At 40.0% G+C, this 26,264-nt stretch overlaps 2 protein-coding genes and 1 pseudogene across 5 annotated transcripts in view; 2 read left to right on the top strand and 1 right to left on the bottom strand.

The window, feature by feature from the left end:
• Positions 1-713, top strand: part of NCBP1 (nuclear cap binding protein subunit 1) — a 40,450-nt gene extending 39,737 nt beyond the window's left edge. Inside the window, 1 exon segment of the mRNA XM_033238026.1 lies at positions 475-713. The gene's annotated coding sequence lies outside the window, so the exon portion shown is untranslated.
• Positions 68-23,206, bottom strand: XPA (XPA, DNA damage recognition and repair factor). 4 transcript variants are annotated; one of them, XM_033238033.1, is made up of 8 exons: positions 22,895-23,032; positions 21,955-22,048; positions 19,460-19,570; positions 15,320-15,425; positions 12,893-13,058; positions 10,681-10,798; positions 7,929-8,158; positions 1,145-1,370 (listed from the first exon to the last, which is right to left on the bottom strand). In XM_033238033.1, the coding sequence occupies exons 3-7, from the start codon at positions 19,566-19,568 to the stop codon at positions 7,953-7,955; spliced, it is 705 nt and encodes a 234-aa protein (XP_033093924.1). In that variant the 5' UTR covers positions 19,569-19,570; positions 21,955-22,048; positions 22,895-23,032; the 3' UTR covers positions 1,145-1,370; positions 7,929-7,952. The 4 variants fall into 4 exon arrangements, with proteins under 4 accessions (XP_033093922.1, XP_033093921.1, XP_033093924.1 ...); XM_033238030.1 differs by lacking the exon at positions 21,955-22,048 and having other exon boundaries at positions 1,042-1,370; positions 22,895-23,206; XM_033238032.1 differs by lacking the exons at positions 21,955-22,048; positions 22,895-23,032 and adding an exon at positions 21,645-21,931.
• Positions 23,207-23,766: 560 nt separating this feature from the next.
• LOC117099272 lies at positions 23,767-25,960 on the top strand (annotated as a pseudogene).
• The last annotated feature ends 304 nt before the right edge of the window (positions 25,961-26,264 follow it).

Genomic DNA, 26,264 nt, shown 5'->3' with positions numbered 1-26,264 from the left:
GAATCGCTTGAACCTGGGAGGTGGAAGTTGCAGTGAGCCAAGCTGCACTCCAGCCTGGGTGACAGAGCAAGACTCTGTCTCAAAAAAAAAAAAAAAAAAAAAAAAGAATATAGCATATAATATACAAAATGAGTTAATAAACTGTTATTGCTAAGTCTCCAGTCAGCAGTGGGCTATTGGTGGTTAAATTTTGGGGGAGTCAAAAGTTATACGCAAATTTTTGTGCGGGGTGTCGGCGTTGCTAACCCCATGTTGTTCAAAGGTCAACTGTAGTTTAAAATGACTCCTGTGTCAAAAAACCAAAGGATAACCTTTAAGGGATTGGTAACTTTGACTCGAAACTGCTTTGTAATCTTTTCACAATGTACTGAAAAGTGTGGCTAGTTATGTTTGATCCACATTCTAGAGAAATTTGTAGGTTTTAATTTCTTTTCTCTTGGTCCTCTCTTCATGTATAATGGTTGCTTTTAACAGCTGTTCACTGATGTGATCCTGCTCTGTCCCAGTCTAGCAGCTTAAGTGTATGGAAAAACTGAACTAGGAATTGAGTTTTGAAGAAATAAAGGTATGTAAGAGCAAACATTCGACAGTTGCTGTCCCCACTAATGAAGTTCATACAGACAAAAGATGGCATGTCACTGTACATCATACCTTGCAATAAACACTCTGTTAAATTGTGTTGGTGCAATTTAACATGCTTTTGTCAAAGTAAACATACTGTTCTCCTAATTTATAATTACACTTGAAAATGAAAGATGAGGAAGGGGCCTTGCCAACCTGTGTAGAGCAGATTTAGCTGTTAGTGATGTCTGGATACCAGGATTGTCTTAAACTGATAAGGGTGTAAAGGGTGAACAGAAGCATCCCTTAACCACACAGATCTATTTTCTGTAATATAGTGGCCTTGAAAATAACATGCTCTGTAACTAGTGGTTATTATGTGCCAGGTGCTATAGGTTCACCCTATTAACTACTTCAAACAATCCTTTGAGAGATGCAATTGCAGACATGACATTCTGCACACAACCAGGCCAGGCAACCTTCACATTGAAATGTGCTAATTTTAAGCCATAACATACATAATTATTACTGAAGCATTACTTATACAAGGGTTTCATTCATCTAAGAAGATGTTGCATTTTTTTGAATTTTGAAAATGACCAATCAATTTCCTTTAATTAAATATAAAATTCTATAAAACAGGTCACTGAACTAAAAAAATCACATTTTTTCATATGTCAGTTCATGGCCACACACAGTACAAGTCTTGCGGTACATGTCATCTTCTAGGTTTTCTTCTGGTCCATATTCATGTTGATGAACAATCGTCTCCCTTTTCCACACGCTGCTTCTTACTGCTCGCCGCAATTCTGAGAAAAAAATTTTAAAGTCATCTTTTCAGTGGTGCTATTCAGCTGAATCCAAAAATCCAAATCCATCAAGCTTTCAACAATGTACGTGTGTGTGTCTATGTGTATTTAAACCATATATAGTTTACCTTAATTTTACAACAAAGTTGATTATACAAACTTGGCAAACTTACTTTCTTACCTCACTAGTTTGGCCTGTGAATCAAGTTTTCACTGGAGCAGTGTGAAACAAGAGATTCAGAAATGGTTATGTGGGTTGGTGATATGCAAAACAGAACCATATTCAGAAGTGAGTTGAGTAACAAGATAGGACACATTCAGGTATGTTTGACTTCAGATAACAGAATGCCATAGTAGGAAAATGAGTCAGCTGAAATAAAAAGTATTTTTAAGTTCTTGTCAGGAGCTACGTCAATAAGCATCAAGTCAAGCTTTGCCAGAAAACTAGAAAGTAGAGAACTCTACCACTATGCTGGTATGTTTTCATCTTAGAAAAACTGCTTGTGCAATAAGACCTCAAGTCTATTGAAGTTCTTATAAGAGGGCTAAAAATAAGAATCACAGAATATTAAGAGCTGGAAAGAACCATAGAGTTTTGATTTTACTTTAATTTGCAGGTTGAGAAACTAAGCAAAGATAACTGTGAAGCCAGGACACTGGTCATATTCTAATGTTTGGAGCTTTTTCTGCTATTTCCTGTCAAAATCATTTTACAAAGAAAATTATATTGGGTTCTTTGAAAGCAACCAAGTAAATCATATTTTAATAAAAAGCAACACTTTACATTTCTGTTCTCACCAGTGATCCACACAGTTCATCATTGTCTTTGACAGAGGCATTACCTAAGGGAGAGTGTATGATAGCTGTCTTGTATAATCGCAGCTATAAAAATCAACATACACCAAGTAATCACGTATTTTCCCTAATCCATTTTAGATCTGTAAGTAGTATCAAAATACTACTTGAATCTTATTTTCAGCTTTTATGTCATGAGGATGAAAACACAGGGCTATGTGTAAGGCAGTGTTCTTACCACTTTAAATACATTTAATCCTCAACCCTTTAAGCTAAGTAGAATTATTCCAGTTTTACAGATGAGAAAACCAAGGCACAGAGAAGTTATAAGTTGCCCAAGTTTGTATAGTTGATGGATACTTCTAGCATGAAAAGTACTTTGACATTATTTCAGTGCACATACCTCTAGATAGTTTTTGGTCTGGAAGAAAAAAATGTTCATCTAAACTCTTCATTTCTTTCAGTATCCTCTCATATTCTGAAGACCTTGGTTTTTCTAGATATAGATCTGGAATGCCCCCCTTCCTTTAAATTTTACCTTAGGATATCTTCTAAATAAAAAATGATATGCTAACCAGAACTCCACAGATGCCCCCTGGTTTCAGATAATGTAAGGAAGATGTTGCCTACTTGAATTCTAATACCTGCTTTTCAACTTGGTTCTCATGTAAGACATCTGGCCACCTTATCCCACTGAAAATCCTACAGAATTTTACTGTGGCGCAATCATGCTAAACTAACTTTTCTGCCTAATTTGAATATTATGTGTACTTAAAAAGAGTACCAAAGAAAACTTTTCTGAATACTAAAAAAAAAATACTTGTAGTAAAACTCTTTCTAGCCATAATTGAACCTAAGGTTTTACACTGACTTTGACTTTTTCTCCCCACTCTTCAGCTAGTGTGTCAGGCTTAATGGTAAGAATAAAGCCACATCTTTAATTTATTTACTAGACATTCCTGGAAAAACTTGTGCCAGAAAGGAAGTATTTTGGGCCAGGTGCAATGGTTCATGCCTGTAATCCCAGCACCTTGGGAGGATTATCTGAGTCTGGGAGTTCAACACCAGCCTGGGCAACATAGTGAAACCCCCATCTCTTAAAAAAAATAAAATAAAAAATTTTTAAAAATGTTTTTAATTAGCTAGCCATGGTGGCATGTGTCTGTAGTCCGGGAAGCTGAGGTGGGAGGATCACTTAAGCCAAGGAGTTTGAGCCTGCAGTGAGCTGTGATTGCACCACTGCACTCCAGCCTAGGTGACAGAGCGAGACCCTGTCTCAAAGGAAAAAACAACAGAACATAGGAAGTATTTTAAAATAGATAGATTTGGAGTTTTTTTCACCCTTCTTTCCCTTTCTGAACAATCCAGTCCTATGGAGCAAGTAAGCATCGACAGCAGGGTGAGAGAGCCCAAGAAAAAGAGGGCTCCCTCCAGAAGAGGAGGCAGCAACAGTAATGGGAATTAGTCACACAAAGGGCTTTGATCAAGTCACTATATTAAGGATTACGGAAGCCACCAGGTTTCTCATCATCCAAAAAGCCCGTATAAGTAAAACTAAAATGAACCATGAAATTTTAGAACTGGATGTATCAGTGTGTAAACTCAAGGTTTACATACATTTATAGACAGAGACATAGAAATACAGGTACGCATGTGTTGTGCTAGAAAGCAGGAGTGCTCAAATGATGACATAAGGCTGGGCATGGTGGCTCACACCTATAATCCTAGCACTTTGGGAGGCCAAGGCAGGTGGATCAACTTGAGGTCAGGAGTTTGAGACCAGCTTGGCCAGTATGGTGAAACCCCCATCTCTACTGAAAACACAAAAATTATCTGGACATGGTGGCACATGCCTGTAATCTCAGCTGCTTGGGGGGCTGAGACAGGAGAATCATATGAACCCGGGAGGCGAAGGTTGCAGTGAGCTGAGATTGCGCCACTGCACTCTAGCCAGGGTGACAGAGCAAGACTAGGTCTCAAAAGTAAACAAGTAAATAAAAATAAAAAAGGAAATGACATGTCAAAAGATACAAAAGCTAGTCACTAGGCCAAATCAGACCATTTGAGCAACAAAGTAAGGACAGAAAGAACCAAAGCCACTGGAGAAAAACAAATTAATGAATTCATACCAATAAGTAAATGGGGCAAAGGATGTTACAGAATGCTGACTGCCGACTGCTTAAATGCAGAAGGAATGCTGGAATTAGAAGACAATTCTTATAACCATCATACTAAAGACTGGTTCTAGCAGGAACCATCAATGGATGGATACTAAATCTAGGGGGATACAATTTCTTTTTGCTTATCAAATCAAAAATCAGAATTACCACTGAGGGCTGACAGACATCAGTGCCTCCAGATATGAGGCCCTGAGAAAAGCACATCACTTACATACTGTCCCTGGCCTGAAATGCATACCCTACATCCAGCCAGCGGGACACACCAGAAACTGCCCCAAGTGAAAAGCATGTTTTGAAAGGCAGGGCAGAGGAAGCAGACTTTTCTTCAAAAATGTCAATGTCATAAAAAATAAGAGCTGTGTAAATATCCCAGAAAAGTTTAGAAAGACTTGGTACCTAAAGCCAATACCCAATCCCAGACTAGATTCTGTTCTAGAAAGGAATCACTAAAAAGAGTATTAGATCAACTAACAAAACTAGAATATGGAGGGCAGATTAGACATAAATACTAAATCAATGTTAAATTTACTCGAGTTAACAATATACTTTGGTTGTGTAACAAAATATATCCCTATTAGGAAATATATGCTGTAATATTTATGGGTAAAGGGTGGTAATGTATACAACTTAAGTCTTAAATGGTTCAGAAAAAAATACTGTGTGTATAGAAAGAGCATGCAAATGATGCAAATAGCATAAAGTGTTAACAGTAGGTAATCTGGATAAAGGATATATGAGTGGCCCTTTGTATTATTATCCTTGCAAGTTTTTATATGTTTGAAATTATTTCCAAACAAAATAGTTTAAAAAGACAGGAGCTAGTTTGAAGGGGATTCTACTGGACAAATTTTGGACAATTTCAACACCAAAATGAATCATGACCGGAATGGACTATAATACATTGACTTCAGAGTAGAAACAATGAGTCCAGCTGATGCTTAAAAAAAAAAAAAAAAAGTTTTTAAAAGGAGAAAAGCTCCTCTTTCCAAAAGCCAAATAACAATTACAGAAAGTGACAGAAATAGAAAATCACCATTTATATCCACCACAATAATAACTACAGTAAGACTCAGCCCTGTATACTAAATAAAACCACTGAGTGAAAGGTAAGGAATGAGATATTCACACAGTATTAGATTTCTCACTAATTAATTACAAAGGATAAAGGGTACCTTTACAATGGACAAACCTGGCAGACACCACCTTAACTAAGCAGTCAAACTACCACTCCCTTAAAAGAACTGGTACCATGTGTCTACTGATAAATGCTCAAAACACATCAGCTTGAAAGTATTCCCACCAAAAACATTCAACCTGAGTCTAACTGAGGAAACAAGCAGCTAATAAATCTGAATGGAGGGACACACTGAATAGCAGCTGGCCTGGGCACTGCAAAATGTCAACGGCGTGAAAGACGAAAAAGGCTGAGAGACTAGTTTAAAAGCAACTATCACTATACATCATCCTTGAATAGCACCTGGATCCAACAAAAAGCTGTAAAGGACACCGAAATAACGGGAATATTAAATTATACACAAGACAGCAGCATTATATTAATGCTAAATTTGAGTATGATCATTGTTCTTTAGCTATGTAGAAGAACACCATTGTTTTTTGTTTTGTTTTGTTGAGACAGAGTTTCACTCTTTTTGCCCAGGCTGGAGTGCAATGGCACAATCTCAGCTCACTGCAATCTCCACTTCCTGGGTTCAAGCAATTCTCTTGCCTCAGCCTCCTGAGTAGCTGGGACTACAGGTGCCCGCTACCATGCCCAGCTAATTTTTGTATTTTTAGTAGAGACAAGGTTTCACCATGTTGGCCAGGCTGGTCTCAAACTCCTAGCCTCAGGTGATCTGCCTGCCTTGGCTTCCCAAAGTGTTGGGATTACAGGCGTGAGCCACTGCTCCCGGCCGAATGCCACTGTTTTGAGGAAAAACATCTGAAGTATTTGTAAGAATCACAGTGTCTGCAAGTAACATAAATGGCTTGGCAAAATATTTGTGTGTGGAAGAAAAAGTAAATATGGCAAATGTCAACATCAGGTAAATTTTAAGATTAATACTTTTTTCACACTACTTCATTTAACAACTTAAAACTTAGGAAAGCAGAAATCAACTACCTACTGCTGAGAATGGGAAGGAGGTAGTTGTAAAAACAAGATAAGGCTTTAGGAGAGTGAAAAAAGGTCTGTAGGTCTGAAACCGACTTTGGGGGAGCCAAGGAAACCTGGCGTGGGTGCAGGTCCTACGCAGTGCTGAAGGCCTAATTGAAGCTGGAGACAAAATAGTGGTTTACCATGTGCCAGCCTCCTAGTTCCACTGGCCTAGAATTTCACAATGCTGGAAGCTATTAACTAAGGACTGCCTTTTGTGGAAATTTATAACAATTTTCATGGTAACCAGTCTTGTTACTGATATATTCAGGGACTGCTTATACATTTTACACGAAAAAAATTTTCTCCTAAATCCTTTTTTAAATGAAAATGTTATTTTATACCAATCTAAAACTTGCATTCAGTTTAACATCTTGGTTTTGCAAAAGAGGTGGTCTGTATTCAAGGAAGCCCAATGCTGCTTCTGAGGTCAACTTATAAGACAACTAACTGAGACGGACAAGATACTTCTAAATGCTTCATGGTAGAGCAGGAAGTATTGACTCATGGTGCCCCTTGTTAACAGGAGGAAAAAAAATTACAAGGAAAAGACACAAAGACAATATGATGCTTTGGTCTTATTTAGTCCTCCATAAACTAAAGCAGAGTAACAGAGAATTGAGTCTCCCAAACTCTCTTGAGAGATGACTCCAAAGACTCCTAAATATAACCACAGACCCACAATGTACAATGTTCACAAACTTGGGCCCCCATAAGAGATTTCTTACCTACCTCTTTTGGGAGGAAAGTACATAGTAATAAAAAATGAAAATGAATTTATTTTCCTTTTTTTAGAAGGGTAACCTCTACCAGTACTGAATAAGAGAAAGCTGGTATAACTAAAGAAGAGCCTTATCGCTACCTTATTTATAGAGTAGACATGCAAACCCAAAAAGTTCTGTACATTTGAACCAAGTGAACGTTCCCATCTAATACTAAGGCCAGTGCATCTTGAAGTTTTGAAATCAAAACTGATTTCTATAATCTATAACTGATTACTGTAATGTATAACGGTCCTTTCACACGCCTTAAGATGCCTGTTCACTACTTTATCCTTCAAGGCTCTCCTTGCTCCTGGAAGAGAGGAAGGACTAGTGGAGGGCATTGAAATGGCCAAATTCAAAAGAACTCTTTCCAAATACTCTCAACCGGTCCTTTGAATATTTTGATACAGAGTTTTGATACCAGTTAAAAAACTGAACAGCAGTTTCTGCCTTCTTGTATCTAAAATCCGTAACAATTTGAATTCACTAACAAGAAAACACTTTGTCTTTCACCCTATTTTTATAGATCTATATAGATATAGATCTATACAGATATATACACACCTTATACTATTTAAACTATAAAATTATTTTTGGTAGTAAGATCAATTCTCAAATTGCTAAGTAGAAGATCATATTCTCAAAGCAGGTAAATATAATCTCTTACCTTCCCATAAAGAAGTAAACTGTGTCAGCTTCTTTGTGGATCAAAATCAGAAGACCAAGAGGAACCAGGTTCCAATTTCTTTTCAACTAAAATACTTTTAGACTTGCTTTTATTCCTCTCTGTTCTGAGCCTCTGAGAAAACTGTACAGTAAGCTCCTTGTGTCTACTCTCTACAGTGTCTACTCCAATCTCAGCCCTTTGTGGCCTATTCAGGAAGGCGGGAACAACCTCTAAAGTAAATCAACAAGAAGCCATAATTAAAGAAGGCATCACACTGACCTCTCTGCACATTAAACACCAGAAGACAGTGGAGTAATGTTACAGAACTTAGGTATTCATATGCACAAAAGCAGAAAAACATTTCTATTTGCAGAGACTTGGAAAATATATGACTCATGTAACCACTTTGGAAAATTTCCTCAAAAGACATGCTTCATTCAAATAAAAAGCGAACTGGAAAAGAAACCAGACCCAAGAGGTCTAACTCTATGAAAAACTTCAGGGCAAGTTCAAACTCTTCAAAAATGAGGACAATTAACAATGAACTTATCTGGTGATTAACAGCACCAATTTAATGTAATGAGAAAAAAAGCCAATTACATTAAAGTTTATATTTCTTTAAAAAGTAATACCAATGAAAACTAAACCTTTTTGAAGAGTTCTGTTCATACTAATAATATATATGCCACATAGAATTTTTATTAAAAAAAGCATGTGATGAAATGGATGCCATTGTCTTTCATTCTGTTTGTCAAATTACAGGAATTTGTTACCATTAGATGACACTGTGACCAAACTACAGAATTAGTATCTAAGAAAGTACAGACAGCCCTCGTTTCAAAAAATATTTCATCACCTTGCAGATACAGGTTTTTAATTAATACTTAGTATTTTATCCATATATTATTATCTGCACCAAAATACCACCTGGAAATGGTTTAAGGAGGCAGCAGAGAGGTAAGAGTTGAGGTGATTTCAGGTAGCTGGAGTTAAAAAATCGTAGGCTAGTATATAACTAATCTATAACTCTGTCCTCTCTTTCATACCTCTTAAAATGCCTTTTCACTACTTTATCTTTCAAGATTCTCCTTGCTACTGGAACAGAGGAAGGACTGGTGTAAAGCATTGAAAAGATTAAAGGGCCAAATTTAAGAACCATTTCCAAATCCTCTCAATACAGCAGTGGGTAATTCTGGGGAGGTCTTTAATGAAATGTTCTTAGGTGACACAACTTATTACAGGAAACCTCTCTACAAAGCCATGAATGTGTGCCTTACCTTGTGATTCAGGAATTGCTAAGTAACTATATAAAAAGATGTGTATACGGATGTTGATCAAGGAGTTGGTGGCTTAACTTCGTGTCAAATAGTGCTTCCATTTTTATTTTTAAAAAATTTTAAGGATCTTAGGATAGAAAAGAACAGGAAGAGCAAAAATTAAAACGTCGCTGATGATTGTCTCTGAGTAGGAAAATCAATGCGATAAGAGCTCTTTGTAATTCTCTAACTTTTCCGCACTGTAATTGAATCACACTTGTAACAACAAAGGAAAAACAAATCCTCACAATGAAGAATTACAACAACTTGTGTTCCTCACAACAAGGAAGGCTTACGTTCAATTTTAGGTTTTGCTTTTTTGTTTTTAAGACATCTGATTTTATCTTATTCACTCTCCAAAACCACTTATGAATACAATCCAAACCACTCCAAAGCCAATTATGAAAAACAAAAGCAAAATTATATGGATAGGATATTCATTTTCAATGAATTAATGTAGTATATATATAAAACCCAATATACACATAAAGTATGTGTTATCTCTACATAGTGTACACTACAATGGGCCTCTGCAAAATTACTGCATGAAGAATATGGATGTTTATTTTTTTAAGGCTCTTTCAGGGATTCTGTGATAGAGCAGAAAGTGACCTCTGTGCTCCTGCAGCACCGCTCGCTCATCACTATCATGGTACCTAGCACACCGGTACGATTTTAAGTTTCTCTCCTGACAAATTCTGACTCCAGAATTTATGTTAGCACAGTGCCTGGCACATAATTGACACTTAGTAAACATTGGATGCATTGATGGATGGATGGATGAAAAGACAGACAGACTTAACAGACATATATACCTGGATGGATAACAGGGACAAATTAATGCATAGATAGATGGACAAGGGAATGTATGCAAACACAGATGCATGGATAGAGAAATGACTACTTCATGGAGACTTTCAGTCAAAAAAGCCTGCTTCCAGTCCCACCTCTGCCAGTAACTATCTATGTAACAAGTCACTCCACCTTTCTGGGTCTTTTGGTCATATATAAAATAAAAGTTCCTTCTAGCTGCTGAATTAGATGACTAAGACTTAGGGCATGGCTTTTCATTTTAAGCAATTACAGGAGATTGTTGATGGGTGTGTTTTTTATAACACTATTGATTATACTTAAGATTTAATTGATGCCAAATCCTTGACCAGTGATACCACTTCCGATCCTCACATTGTTCCTATATAAAAACATGATTCACTTTAAGATGATGATGTACATGCTTTTCAGAAATGTCGTACTGTGAGCTTTGAGCTGAGTGCCTTGAAGACCAACATACTAAGGCAAACTTTAAGTCATTTTTTTTCAACCTCTGAAAAACACATTCCAATCTATTGGCGACATTAAACAGGAAGAATCTAGCTAAAGGCTTTTTGCAAAATGGCAAAACACAATCCTTCACGATATAAAATGTGGCCATCTACCTTTTACTTTTTTATCAAATTTCTTCTGTTTCATTTTTTCTCGGTTTTCCTGTCGGACTTCCTTTGCTTCTTCTAATGCTTCTTGACTACCCCAAACTTCAAGAGACCTCTTCACAATCTACAACACAAAATCCATATTTAAATAAGTTGTGATTTGGACTTGCAAAATATTATAAAGTTACAACTGTAAAATCCACAGGTACCAAAGAATATCTAACTCAAGTATAAATTATAAATACTTATGAGAAATGTAAAGATTCTAAATATTAATTATCAGAAACAACTCTAATAAAACATCTATCTAAACCTATGATAATGATCAGAAACAACTCTAATAAAACATCTATCTAAACCTATGAAACTGTCAGTAAACGTATGCTGAATTAGATTATAAATAGAAAAGTTGTCCTCTGACTGTATCGTCACAGGAATCAAAAGTACATGTGGTCAGTGAGTTTGATCAACTGTAGCGGGCTCACCAAAGAAACAGTGTGTTGACAGATTAGCCACATCAGACCTAAATATGCGGTCATCTCCAAAAATCTCCAACCGCAGGAAATTACCAATTACTACTACTCATCTCCTTCAAGAGCAGTAACTGTTTCTATCGACCTGACTTCTAATCTGCAGGATATATATACTTTTTAAATTTTGGTACCAAAATGATGTAAAAAGTCTTCATTCTACTTTTAAAAGTTTACATTACATACCTTTACTCTATAGTATTTACTTACATTTTAAGAGAATTTACCACTAAGGATTATGCTCAAGATACCTCTCACAATATGTTAAAGGACCATAATATTAATCAGTGTAGCCAAACTCAAATTTAACATAATCAAGTGATATACTTGTTTTTCATATATTCTGGGACATCACGTTTTCCACAATTTAACATCCCTGAAAATGCTGCATCACCAGTGCACTTAATGGTACTTTAACAACTCTGAGTCAAAAAGTGGGTGAAGAACTGGACTTTGAATGGAAAGTTTAGGAATACCTTCATAAGTCTTCTGCACTTGCATTTTCCCTTTTATGTATGCAAAAGTTGTGATAGATGACAAAAAACTGTAATAAAGTCTAATGGCACTATTTCACCGAGTATAAAATAAAAGCATCAAGTGATAAGAAAGCGTATATTGATTTAATTAGCGGCATTTAAAAATACTTAATAGTACATAAAACAATAGTGAATTTTCTAATCAACAGACTCTTGTATTAGTATTTAATTAAATTTAGTACATGTTTTGTTTTACAATATGGCTTCTTAATTTTATTTGGTGATATGGGATTTTCTAATATAGTATTTATTCAAAACTGTGCTCTAAAGCAATGCTTCCCAATATTTTAAGCTAACAGCACAAAAAGAATATTACAATATTTGTACCACTCTGAGGTAGATACAAGAGACTGCTTGTGACTCAAAGAAACTGGCCTGGGCACTAGCAGTCCTAGCCACTAAGTGGATCACCATCTTGGCACGGCTGTACCCCATCTGCAGCAAGTGGAGCTAAGAAGATCTGCTCTGAGATTATAGAGCTATATGGACACTCGCTAGCATTCCAGATGGGTAGAGTTAGATTTTAGGTATTTCTGAAATTTTTCTTTTTTTTAATATTTCTTTTTTGGTGGGAGATGGAGGTGAAAGAGGGTAAGGAAATGGGGCCTGACTCCCATTCCAACCTTTTTTAGTTTCCAAATTGTACTCTTAACATCACCCCATAGCAACATGTTTGTTTCAAAGTGCCATATTAGAAGCAAAATGAGGTCAGGCATGGTGGCTCATGCCTGTAATCCCAGCACTTTGGGAGGCCAAAGCAGGAGGATCACTTGAGCCCTGGAGTTCGAGATCAGCCTGGGCAATATGGCAAAACCCCATCTCTACAAAAAATACAAAAAACTAGCCAGGTGCTACTCAGAAGGCTAAGATGGAAGGATTACCTGAGCCCAGGAGGTCAAGGCTGCAGTGAACCATGATCTCACCACTGCACTCCAGCCTGAGTGACAGAGTGAGACCTTATCGTATTAAAAAAAAAAAAAAAGCAAAATGAGAAAACATGTTATTAAATGTCATTATATGTGACTGTGATGCATATGCAAAACTAGGGAAAAGAGTTTTTTCACACTGTAAGCAAAAACCAAGCTAATTATGACTAGTTTGTTATTAAGACTTTACCAAAGTTAAACATAATAAATACAACTTATTAGAGACCTGTAACTTTAAGTAGAGTTTCATATCACCCCATTGTGAATGATGTGGATTCTTCTTCACAATAAATTTAAGAGGTGGCTCTCTTTTTTCTAAATCACAGTCTTTCAGAAGATATTCTTGTTTTGCCTCTGTTTTGGTTATAAGCTTATGTTTATCATCAGCATCTCTGAAAACAGATTAAGTCCATTATATAAATTAGTTATTTTAAATAAACTAAGTTTGCAAATGGCCCAGCAACTTAGGGGCACACACAGCAAAAAGGACATATAAAATACTTTTTCCTGCAACTCTCATGGTTAAATTAGCAACATAAGAATTCTAACGGAAAAATACTTTATCTTTTACTTATTCTGATAAGTTACATTATCTAGAGAAAAAACATTCCTAGCAAAGGGAACAGCAAGGGCAAAGGCTCTAGGGCCTGGGTGTATTTTGCAAAGAGAGCTTACAGCAAGAGGACCAGTGTAACTAGAAGACCTGCAGTAAGCGATGGTGAGGAGTGGTGGGAGATACAGTCAGACAGGGCCTTGCAAGCAATGGTGAAGACAATGGTTAGAAACCACTAGAAAGTTTTGAGCAAAATACTATATGAAAAGGAGACCCTAGGGGTACAAAAGGGGTAGTGGGGGAGAGACCAGTTAGAACACTACGGCAGTGGTCTAGGCAAGAGCTGATGGTGGCCTAGACTAAGTCAGCAGTGGGAGAGGATGAGATGCCGATGGATTCAGGATATGGTTTGAACCTAAAGCCAAACAGGTTTGGAATTAATACACACAGGAGAGTGGAGACATAGCCAGTGAATGAAGCTGGCTTTACTGAAATGGTAAACACTAAAGAGCAGGTACAGGTCAGGGCGGGAAGAAATCAAAGGTTCAATCAGAGGATTCTATCACAAACACATATAAGTTAAAACTGGGAAGAGCTGTATGAAAGCTAAATAATTCAGAAGTATAAACTAACAGGAGACATGTAGACTACATGGTACTAAAACTATCATTTTTGATGATGTTGAAAAAGAATGGAGGACTGTGTTCCTGATTATGATTAAACATAAAAGCGTAATGTTTCCAGACTTTTCAAGGTGTTGGCAGGACTGCGTTCCTTTCTGGAAGCACTAGGTAAGAATCCATCTCCTTGCCTTTTCTAGCTTCTAGAGGCCACCTGCATTCCTTAACCATGACCCCCTCCTTCCACTTTCACAGCCAGTGATGATGGCTTCTCACATTGCAGCACTCACTTCATTAATCGCATGTCCCTCTGACTCTCAGCTTTCCTCTTCCACTTCTAAGAAAGCTCGTGTGCTTGTATTCGGTCTACCTGGATAGCCCAGGATAATCTCCCCATCTCGAGGTCTTTAACCTTAATCATATCTGCAAAGTCCCTTTGCTATGGTAAGGTAATATATTCACAACTTTCTTTAAACCAGTACAACAGTTGCTTCCATTTTCTCTTGGAAATAAAATTCTATGTAGTGTTTCAGTTCCCAAAAGCTATACTGGCTTTTAAGGAGAATGATGACAATACTGTGGACCTTAACCACTGTGTCGGTGGGAAATGAGTTTGTAATCTGTAGTTCCAGCTGTGGTGCCAGAACATTCCCAGCCATATATCCGATCATGAGACCAGGGACCACACCTCCCTCTCTATCTACCCAGGACTCCGCTCAGCAACAAGCCAATCACGATGGCTCCCAATGTCTGCAGCAGGGACTCTAAAAGGTTGGGTCCTTCAGGTATGTGAGGAGTTGATTTAGGACTGTAGGGACAAAGTAAGCACAGGGAGCAGGTAAGAGGGACAACTAAGATTCCAAGATAGTGCCTTCAAAGTGCAAAAGATACCAGCACAGCATCTGGCTGAGTCAACAGTAGTGATAGGAGAACCATGTGAAATGAGAAAGGTTATTCTGGGTGATATAAAAAAAGGATAAAGTCTAGAAGAAAAAGAATGGAAGACTATGGTTTTTCCTCATCTATTCTCTTTATGAGGGTAGCAAAAGATGAATGAAAAAGGTATTCTGAGCTACAGTCCTCTCACTGAAGGCCCCAGTCCTCTGACCAAGATGTAACACACCCTGGAATAATGAAGAAATAGAGGGATCATTAGGGCTGGGTGAAGAGAAGGGTTAGGAGCCTGCTACTGAGAGATGTTAAAAAACAAAAACAAAAAAACTCAGGCCAGCAGAAAAAGAAAAGGAAATTTCTATGGCAGAACCATCGGCATCCTTCCTATTTTATGGGGTATATCACAAGCTTTAATAGACACAGATTTACTGTATTTGGCAAAATAGAAACCATAGAAATTTTAGGAAACGCCCAAAATAAAAATCATAATTACTAAGAAAATATCAAATCCAAACAGATATAACTTGTTTTGCCCTAAACCTACCCATAAACATTAGCAATTAAGAACATCATCTAAAGTAAGTACCTGCAGTTATCACAAGTTGGCAAATCAAAGTGGTTCATAAGATAAGAATCCATAAATTCTTTCCCACATTCTTCACATATTACATAATCAAATTCCATAACAGGTCCTAAGAAAAGGAAAATGAACTCTTTAAGTTTCCTTTTTTATGACTAGAACAATATATTTTCCTCTACTTCATTAGCTTATCAGCATGTATGTTATGCCTGACATAAATACATTCAAGTAAAAGACAAAATAGGACCTTATGTTTATCTAAAAAAAAAAAAAAGAGGAAAAAAGAAAAGATAAAGAAAAAAAACCTAGCAATTCCACAAGTATTTCTGAATCCCAGCCATGTGAAAGGTACCTGTATTAGTGCCACATTGCAGCTATAAGAAACTATCACAGACTAAGTGACTTAAAACAACACACATTTATTATCACACAGATCTCTAGTTTATTCTGACATGGGTCTCAGTAGGCTAAAATTAAGGTGTTGGCAGGGCTGTGTTCCTTTCTGGAGGCTCTAGGCAAGATCCATCTCCTTGCCTTTTCCAGCTTCTATAGGCTGCCTGCATTCCTTGACTCATGACCCCTTCCTCCATCTTCACAGTCAGCAATGGTGGCTTCTCATATGGCGTCACTCACTTCTTCCATAATCACATGTCCCTCTGACTCTCGGCTTCCCTCTTCTACTTTTTTGTAGAAAAGGAGTCTTGCTCTGCTGCCCAGGCTGGAGTGCAGTGGCACGATCTCGGCTCAGTGCAACCTCCACCTCTCGGGTTCAAGCAATTCTCCTGCCTTAGCCTCCCAAGTAGCTGGGATTACAGGTGCATGCCACCATGCCCAGATAATTTTTGTTTTGTTTTTTGAGATGGAATCTCACTCTGTTGCCCAGGCTGTAGTACAGTGGCATGATCTTGGCTCACTGCAACCTCCACTTCCTGGGTTCAGGCGATTCTCCTGCCTCAGCCTCCCAAGTAGCTGGGATTACAGGCACGCACCACCACGCCCGGTTAATTTTTGTATTTTTAGTAGAGATAGGGTTTTACCATGTTGGCCAGGCTAGTCTGGATTTCCTGACCTTGTGATCCACCCACCTCGGCCTCCCAAAGTGCTGGAATTACAGGTGTGAGCCACTGCACCTGGTCCTAATTTTTGTATTTTTAGTAGAGACAGAGTTTCACCTTGTTGGCCAGGTTGGTCTCAAACTCTTGATCTCAGGTGATCCACCTACCCTGGCCTCCCAAAGTGCTGGGATTATAGGTGTGAGCCACTGTGCCCAGCCCCTCTTCCACTTTTAAGGAAACTTGTGTGCTTACATTGGGTCTACCTGGATAACCCAGGATATTCTCCCCATCTCAAGGTCTTTAACCTTAATCATATCTGCAAAGTCCTTTTTGCTATGATAAGGATAATATATTCATAGGTTCCAAGGTGATTAAGGCATGGACATCTTTGGGGGCCATTATTTTGCCTACCACAGCACCGCTGAAAGTACAAAACAGATTAGTCCCAGAGCGGTAGGGCGAAAAGGGATCTGCTTACAGACAGGGCACCAACATTACACAGGAAAGAGCAATAAACAGCATGGTAACAGAAGAGAGACAACAACAGCATTCACTTCCAAATGGAAAAATGTTTTTCTCCCTCCATTCTACCCCCTACCAACAAAGCAAAAAGCTTCCTTATCTGTCTCACCTTCTGGATTATAAACTCCTTGAGAGGAGAGTCTGTATTCAGCCATGTATCCTCAACTCCCAGCACAGAAAAACCACTCTAGGTAAGATAAAGCTAGATTATTTAAGAACTTCAAATGCCTAGCTATGAAACTTAATCCTGTAAGAACTGTTTCTGCCAGCAATTTTACTAGTAAGGCTGGGCACAGTGGCTCACACCTATAATCCCAGCACTTTGGGAGGCCAAGGTAGGTGGATCACTTGAGTCCAGGAGTTCGAGACCAGCCTGGTAAACATGGCAAAGCCCTGTCTCTACAAAAAAATACAAAAATTAGCCAGCTGTCAATTAGCTGGGCGTGGTAGCAGGTACCTGTAATCCCAGCTACTCTGGAGGCTGAGGCAGGAGAATCGCTTGTGCCCAGGAGGTGTAGGTTGCAGCAAGCCAAGATTGTGCCACTGCACTCCAGCCTGGGCAATAAGAGTGAAACTCCGTCTCAAAAACAAAAACAAAAAAATTAGCCAGGCATGGTGGTGTGTGCCTGTAGTCCCAGCTACTTGGGAGGCTGAGGTAAGAGAATCACTTGAACACAGGTGGTAGAGGTTGCAGTAAGCCAAGATCACGCCACTGCATTCCAGGCTGGTGACAGAGTAAGACTCTCTCTCTCTCTATATATATATATACACACACACACACACACACAACCTACCTACATACATACATATATACACACACACAACCTACCTACACACACACACACACACACACACACACACATATATGTAAATAAATACATTTTACTAAGAAGTCTTTAGGCTGAATGCTCCAACTCTCAGAGCTGCCACAATTTCCAATGAGAAGAAAGAGGAGCTGTCGACTGGGCGCAGTGGCTCACGCCTGTAATCCCAGCACTTTGGGAGGCCGAGGAGGGTGGATCACCTGAGACTGGGTGCTTGAGACCAGCCTGACCAACATGGAGAAACCTCGTCTCTACTAAAAATACAAAATTAGCGGGGCCTGGTGGTGCATGCCTATAATCCCAGCTACTCGGGAGGCTGAGGCAGGAGAATCGCTTGAACCCAGGAGGCAGAGGTCGCAGTGAGCCGAGATCGCACCACTGCACTCCAGCCTGGGCAACGAGAGTGAAACTCCATCTTAAAGAAGAATAAAAAAAAAAGAAAAGGAGAATTGTCATTATGTCATTAATTGTTTGTTTCAAAATATTCCTATCACTGCCTTCCCTTACCTCCTTCGTTATAACACACTAATCTCCAAACTTTAAGAAAACAAACAAACAAAAAAATCATGCTTTTTTTGTAGAATATTAGAGGAGCATATCCATAGACAAAAGGAAAACTAAAAATTTTAGAACAAGGCTAGTGATAGCCAAAGTGGTATATTTGAAAAATTTACCAGGATGCGTTAGAATGAAGAGAAAGTGTGTTAGAAATACCAATTAGGAAGCGATCACATAGCATTATTAATTAAAACATTTAAAATGTGCAGTTTTCTAATTTAAAACATTCTTTATAATGGGAATTCCTAAATAAACACAATGATAATTTTCAAACTGTCACTCCCTTTTACATTTACCACTCAGAAACTGGCAGTCTACCATAAGCAAGAGTTGTGTAATTATTTCATTATGTATTACAATGTAATAATAATGGAAATAAAGTACACAGTAAAATGTAATGTGCTTGAATCATCCTGAAACCATTCCCGGCCCCCCCCAACCCCACCCTGGGTTTTGTCTTCCACAAAACCAGTCCCTGATGCAAATAAAAACAACTATTTTAATCCTTCGAGTCTCAGCTTCTGCAAACAACAGTATAGACACACACAGATTAGAGCAGGGCAACCACCTACATTGATGAATGCACAACACTTCTGTAGCTGCAACTCAAGACTGAAATAGGTTTTTGTTTTTTTTAAATCTGTTATATTGCATTGTTGGCTACTAAACTTATGAAAAAATAAAGTGTTTCTATCTTTTTCCCAAAGACTGTGAAAGTACCCTCACTGTGAAGATATGCATACACATAAGTGATTTACCAAAGCACTAACCTTAGATCATAGTTATATCCTTCTTTGTATGCTGGTCTAACTTATACTTTGTAAGTTACTTTCTTTCTCCACAGTTATCTCCTGGATGCTGGCGCCTCATTTCAGCCTATCAAGATAATTCTGAGTATTTATTCTACCAATCAATATACTGGCTAACCCTGCCTATTATAAAACAACAGAGAGCATCAACCCCAAAGCACATCAGCCACAAGTTAAATAATCATTTCCATATGCATGGCTGTTTCTTTGATTTTTTTTAATCTCCTAGCAAAACTGCCAAACTTTATCACTTTTATAAAGATAATGTACTCACTAATTAAAGTAACTGCAGCATTATTTAGCATCAGTTTGCATAGAATTATGCATGTTACTCAAAATAACCAATCTAGATACTTATTTCTGAAAAACTCACTTTACCTGGTTGATGAACAACGTTTCCAATTTTATGTTCTTCTTCTTCTTCCTCTTCTAAAATGAAGCCTCCTCCTGTGTCAATTATCTTTGGGGCTGCTTTTACATTAGCCATGCCTACAAAAGTAAAAGCAGTCAACAATTGAAGTAGGTAAGCCCGTATGTTACCTTGTTCACAAAGAGAAAATTCCTCTGAATTCAATATATCTCACACAACACAAGGATGTCCACGATCACCACTTCTATTCAACATTATACTGAAGGCCCCAGCTAGTCCAACAGAGCAAGAAAACCAAAAAGGCATAAAGGATGAAAAGAAAGAAGTAAAACAGCATCTATTCACAGATGATGTAATTATGTGTGTAAAATATCCACAAGAATCTACAATTAGAATTAAGAAATAACAACCTAGAAAGAGATGTGTGAAACCTCTGCCCTGAAAACTACAAAACACTAAGGGAAATAAATCAAGAAGACTTAAATAAATAGAGAAATATACTGTGTATGGATTGTAAGCCTCCATATCATGAAAACATCAATTCTTCACAAATTTATCTAAAGATTCAAGGTGATCTCAGCCAGAACTCCAGCAGTGGGGTGTGTTGTGTTGTATGTGTATGTATGTGTGTGTGTGTGTGTGTGCGCGCGCGCGCGCGCACGTTCACCTGGAAATTTCCATTTCATATTTTGGGCCATGGTTGACTGTGGGTAACTAAAGCCACAGAAAGTAAAACCTTGGATAAGGGAGGACTAACGTATGCATATCTGACAAAGGACTCACATTCAGAATACATAATAAAATCCTCCAAGTCAGTAAAAGACAAATAACCCAACTTTTAAAAACAGGCAAAAGATCTGAATAGGCACTTAACAAATAAGGATATCCAAATGGCCAAAAAGCACATGAAAAGGTTCTCATTATCTCTAATAATTGGAAAAATACAAATTAAAACCATAATGAAGTATCATTAGACTCTCACCAGAATGTCTAAAATGAAAAAGACTGACAATACCAAGTGTGAGGATGGGGAGCAACTAGAACTGCCATACATTGCCGGTGAGAATGGAGACTGATATAATCACTGTTTGGCAATACCTACTAAAGCTGAACATAACTACACCTCTCCTATGACCCAGCAATTCCATCTCCAGGCATATACACAAGAGAAGTGAGTATGTCCACTAAAGCACATAAACAGGAATGTGTACGGAGGTTTCATTCCTAACAGCCCCAAAGTGGAAACAACCCAAATAGCCACCAAAAGGAAAACGGAAAAATTGCAGCATAATACAAAAGAATCTATACAACATCTAAATGCACAAACTACCAATGCAGGCAACAAAATGCCTGAATCTCTGATACCATGTTGCGCAAAAAAAAGCCAGATACTGTACAGACTCAATGGACATGAATTTCGGAAATAGGTAATACCAATCAAATGGTCAGAAGAGTATTACTTCTGAGAGTAGAGAGTGGACACCGACTAGGAAGGCACAACAGGAAAACTTCTCAGGTTCTGGAAGGGTACATATCTTGACCACTATGGTGTTTACACAAGCATTCACATAGGTAAAATTCAGATGAGTACATTTTACAGTATGTTACATCTCCATTTTTTAAAATAAGACAAATTTAGTAGGTTTTATTCTGCTAAAGTCACTCCCCTTCTCTGGCCTCAATTTCTCCCTCTATTAAATGAAAGGATTAGATTATAAGCTTGTTTCCACTGTTAATAGCAATTCTCACTATAACGCCTGTTCATTTCTCTGTACCCCTTCATTAGACTGAGTGCCTTTACCTGTATACTTCTGACAAACAGTAAACATTCCATGAGTACCGACTGGATGGATAGAAACGAATGAACCTACCAGAATATGTAATATAAATAGCAAAGTAAATGAACGGAATGACAGTAAGCACAATGAGAATTCAGAACAAGGAAAGCTGGAGTAGTGGAGCCCATGACCCCAGCAGGATCCTAAACAACGCTAACTCATGCCCAAAACAAAGCCCAATTTCTCTCTGCTGCTATGACTTGCTGTTCCCCCAGGACCTTAGCAACACTCTTCGTATTCTAAGCAAGTTTTTTCAGTCTCTTTCATGGCGTATGTCATGGCACACAGAGAAAAAGAAAATTGTATAGTACCTGGAAATAAAAGTATCACAAAGATAAAAAATCCTGGCACTTACCTAACTCTTGAAACATGGTGGGTTGTACTCAACGCTACAATACAGTTCAGTTCTTGGGGAACTGCCTAAGAAATCTTACAGAATGTTCATTCTTCCTTGCTTTCCATGATCAAAAGTTTAATTTAATACCAGTTTTTGCTATTTTGCACCTTGTGTTCCACAGCCATGTAGTATAGATATGGAAACTTTTATGGAATCGTGACTATGAATTAATCAGTGCAAATGAACTTTTTGTCCAATTCTAGTGTGCCTCAAGTTGAGAAAGGAATAAAAGGAAACCACCATAAAGCAGAAAGAATGAGACCAGTACCATCAAAAGTAGCTGGAATTTGCAGTTTCGGTGTTAGTACGAATATCAAGACATGCTGCCAGCTTCAGACTCTTCTCACTCTCACTACATCTGGCTGATAAAAAAGAGTAACAGATAATACAGCTGTAAACTGAGCTCGACACAGGACAGTACAGAGCTTTAGGAACACATGTACTTCATGTTATAGAGGTGGTCCTATATTTCAAGTACCCTGGAAAAAATTATTAGTTGGCCCCAGTGGCAAATTCCATAAAAGAATAATCTGCAATGAGAGATCAGTCCTTAATTTACTTCAATCAAAAAACATGTTTTGAGCATCTAGCTTTTGCCAAGAAATCGTACAGGTCACATGTCCAAGAAACAGACTCATGGAATCTATGGATTAGAATCTTAAAGGTTTACTATCCAGTCCCTTCTTCTGATTGCTGAATCTCCTCTCCTCCACATAAGGGTTCTTCCAGTCCCTGTTTGAGCACTTCTAGTAACGGGTAGCTCATGAGAAGCAATCCATTAGACTTTTGGCAACTCCAATAGCTGAAAGTTCTCCCTAACAAACACCAAGATAATAGGCTAGAATCAAGAACTAGTCTAACTCCTCTTTCTGGGACAGCTGAGGCCCTGACACCTGGCAGTGGCTGGCACCTCCCAGCCGGGGCGGCTGCAGCCCTAAACGAAAAATCGAAGCTGAGCAGCCCAGGTGCAGCAAAGAAGGCCCGGGGGCCAGGAGGCCCAGGCGCGACCGCGGAACGCTCTGTGGTGGTGGACAGGACGCTCTGACAAGGCGGCTGGGCGGATTCCCTCTACGACTGGGGAAGAATCTGCGCACAGACGCCAGCGGAGTTGACGCGACCCCCGGGCCCCGGGACTCGGCTCGCACGAGCAAGTCTGGGGACCGGGGAGGCGGGGAGAGAGAAGGGGCAAGCGCCGCCGCGGCCCAAACCTCCAGTAGCCGCAGCCGCCGTCGCCGGGTAGGGCCGGGCAGCCAGCCGGGCCTGGCGCAGCATCAGTGCCCTCTGCCTTTTCCGCTCGACACTCGCCCGCACAGAGGCAGGCAGCTCCGCGGGTTGCTCTAAAGCCGCCGCCTTCGGCGAAGCACCGTCGGCCGCCGCCATCTCCGACCTGCTCCGAGGACCCAGCTCCCAGCCCCACGCACGCGCACTGCGCGCCCAGGCAAGCCGACCCCCCGGCACAGCCTCTGCATTCCCCGCACCCAGGGGCCTTTCGGAGTGAGAACGCCTGCGCAGTTAAGGTCCTCGGCGTGGCCTGCAGGGGCGCTGGGCGGAGTCTGGGCATGCGCGGACACGGAGTACCCACCTACCTACCTGCTCACTTGTCATCTGGGAGAAGAGTCCCTGCTGAAATCATATGTCAGGACCTGGTCACCTTTAAAATAGGTCTCGCTTGGTGATTCAGAGTATAGGCTTTGGAGTCAGGCCTGGGTTAAGTCTGAACTCTTGACAGTTAAAGTCTGTGTGACCTTGGGCAAGTTATTTAACCAGAGTTCAGTTTCTTCAGTAGTAAAATGAGGATAATTACGGAACCATTTACTGAGTCGCTGGGAAGATTAGATTGCCAGGACAATACCGGGCACGTAGAAGACCTCAAAAAATAACAGTGAGTAGTAGTAGTGCCAGTCACAGAGCCCAACAGATGATAGTCCTGATTTCATGTTGGATACATGGCCTAGAGACAAAGCCTTAGACTTAAAATGAGAAGACCTGGGCCGAAACTCCCAGTTAACTTGCTGTGTGACCTCAGGCAAATGCAGCACTTGGTCCAGGGCTGATATGCATAAGGTTGGCTATCTTTTCCATGGAATATTCCTTCAATGAGGATGAGCTGCTGCTAGGTAGACAGTGGGTTTGGATCTGGGCCAAATATCCTGACTTCCCAAAAGTGTGGCTAGTGGAACAAAAGAAACACAGCAGGCTACCCCAAAAATGTATGCTTTCCCTTTGTTACAAATAATACTTATTTGAAACCAGAAAACATTAACTTCTAATTACCGCATGTACCATTTAGGACTGGCTTTTAGAAAGACAACCTGACACACTGATGTTTCCCACTAATATTCAATGGTTAACATTTCAGAAACACAATTCAGTAGTTCTAGTTTATCGGTCATACACACATAAAGCTGCAAAACCTTGTATAAAGCAGTTACATGCTGAAATCTTCTGGTTGAATTGGAGATAGAAATCTCAAGCCATCCACATCTCCCTTCCCCTCAGATCCTTCTTTCTCCCTATCCATCGATCTTGCCCAGGTGAAAATATTTCAAATTCCATAACACCAAAAGCACAAACAGCAAAAGAAAAAAAAAACTGGACTTCATTAAAGTTAAAAGCTAGGCTGGGCACAGTGGTTCACACCTGTATTCTCAACACTTTGGGAGGCCAAGGCAGGAGAATCACTTGTCATGAATTCAAGACAAGCTGAGGCAACATAGTGAGACCCCGTCACTATTAAAAAAAATAATAGTTGGTAAGGTGCAGTGGCTCATGTCTGTAATCCCAGCACTTTGGGAGGCCAACACAGGAGGACTGCTTGAGCACAGGAGTTCAAGACCAGCCTGAGCAATGTAACAAGAACCCACCTCAGGAGGTCAAGGCTGCAGTGAGCTGTGTTGGCACCACTACCCTCCAGCCTGGGCAACATGGTAATATCCTGTCTCAAAAAAAAATTAAAGTCATTGGCAAAGCCTGAGTCCTATCCTCTCACTCTCCTCCCTGGACAGCATAAGCTTCACCACTCACTCCACCTTCTTCACCAACTACCAGTCCCTGGGCTCTGTCCAGGCGCCCAGCTACAGTGCCTGGCTGGTCAGCACCAAAGCCACTGTCTATGCAGGCGCAGAGGGCTCTGGTTCCCGGATCTCCATGTCCCGCTCCACCAGCTTCCTGAGTGGCATGGGTTCCGAGGGCCTGGCCGCGGGGATGGTCAGGGGTCTGGCAGGAATGGGGGGGGTATCTAGAACAAGAGGGAGACCACGCAAAGCCTGAACGACCACCTGGCCTCCTACCTGGACAGAGTGAGGAGCCTGAAGACCAAGAACCAGAAGTTGGAGAGCAAAATCCAGGAGCACCGGGTAGAAGAAGGGACCCCAGGTCAGAGACTAGAGCCATTACTTCAACACCACTGAGGGCCTGAGGGCTCAGATCTTCACAAATACTGTGGACAATGCCTGCTTTGTTCTGCAGATTGACAATGCCAGTCTTGCTGCTGATGACTTTAGAGTCAAGTATGAGACAGAGCTGGCCATGTGCCAGACTGTGGAGAGCCACATCCATGGGCTCCACAAGGTCACCGATGACACCAATGTCACTCAGCTGCAGCTGGAGACAGAGATCGAAGCTCTCAAGGAGGAGCTGCTCTTCATGGAAAATAACCACAAAGAGGAAGTAAAAGGCCTACAAACCCAGATTGCCAGCTCTGGGTTGACTGTGGAGGTAGATACCCCCAAATCTCAGGACCTCGCCAAGATCATGGCAGACATCAGGCGTAATATGACGAGCTGGCTCGGAAGAACCAGGAGGAGCTGGACAAGTACTGGTCTCAGCAGATTGAGGAGAGCACCTCAGTGGTCACCATGCAGTCCACCGAGGTTGGAGCTGCTGGGATGATGCGCACAGAGCTGAGACATACAGTCCGGTCCTTGGAGATTGACATTTCCATGAGAAATCTGAAGGCCAGCTTGGAGAATAGCCTGAGGGAAGTGGAGGCCTGCTATGCGCTGCAGAGGGAGCAGCTCAGTGGGATCCTGCTGCACTGGAAGTCAGAGCCGGCACAGACCTGGGCAGAGGGACAATGCCAGGCCCAGGAGTACAAGGCCCTGCTGAACATCAAGGTCAAGCTGGAGGCTGAGAGCACCGCCTACTGCTGCCTGCTGGAAGATGGTGAGGACATCAATCTTGGTGATGCCCTGGATAGCAGCAACTCCATGCAAACCATCCAAAAGACCACCACAAGCTGGAGAGTGGATGGCAAAGTGGTGTCTTACCAATGACACCAAAGTTCTGAGACATTAAGCCAGCAGAAGTAGGATACCCTTTGGGGAGCAGGAAGCCAATAGAAAGTTCAGAGGTCAAAAAAAATTAAAAACTTTTCTGCATCAAAGAACACTATGAAGAAAATGGGGGTAAAAAACCCCACAGAATGGGAGAAAATATTTGCAAATCAGATATCCAATAAGGATCTAGTATCCAGAATTTATAACAAACACTTCCAGCTCAACAACAAAAAGACAACCCAGTTTTAAAATGAGCAAGGGACTTAAATGGACATTTTTCCCAGGAGGATGTACAGATGGC

Source organism: Trachypithecus francoisi, unplaced genomic scaffold (genome assembly GCF_009764315.1).
Source record: "Trachypithecus francoisi isolate TF-2019V2 unplaced genomic scaffold, Tfra_2.0 Lachesis_group16, whole genome shotgun sequence".
NCBI lineage: Eukaryota > Metazoa > Chordata > Mammalia > Primates > Cercopithecidae > Trachypithecus > Trachypithecus francoisi.
The sequence above is the reverse complement of the archived record's forward strand: the minus strand, read 5'-3'. Positions and strand labels throughout refer to the sequence as shown.

What these genes read in the sequence shown, in the direction of transcription:
- XPA (XM_033238030.1), bottom strand. Translation starts at nt 23,066, where the DNA reads ATGGCGGCGGCCGACGGTGCTTCGCCGAAGGCGGCGGCTTTAGAGCAA. An exon ending in GGCGGCTGCGGCTACTGGAG is followed by an intron (nt 19,571 to 22,894) that starts GTTTGGGCCGCG and finishes TTACTTTTGTAG; the next exon opens with GCATGGCTAATGTAAAAGCA. An exon ending in AACTCTACTTAAAGTTACAG is followed by an intron (nt 10,799 to 12,892) that starts GTCTCTAATAAG and finishes TTTGTGTTGTAG; the next exon opens with ATTGTGAAGAGGTCTCTTGA.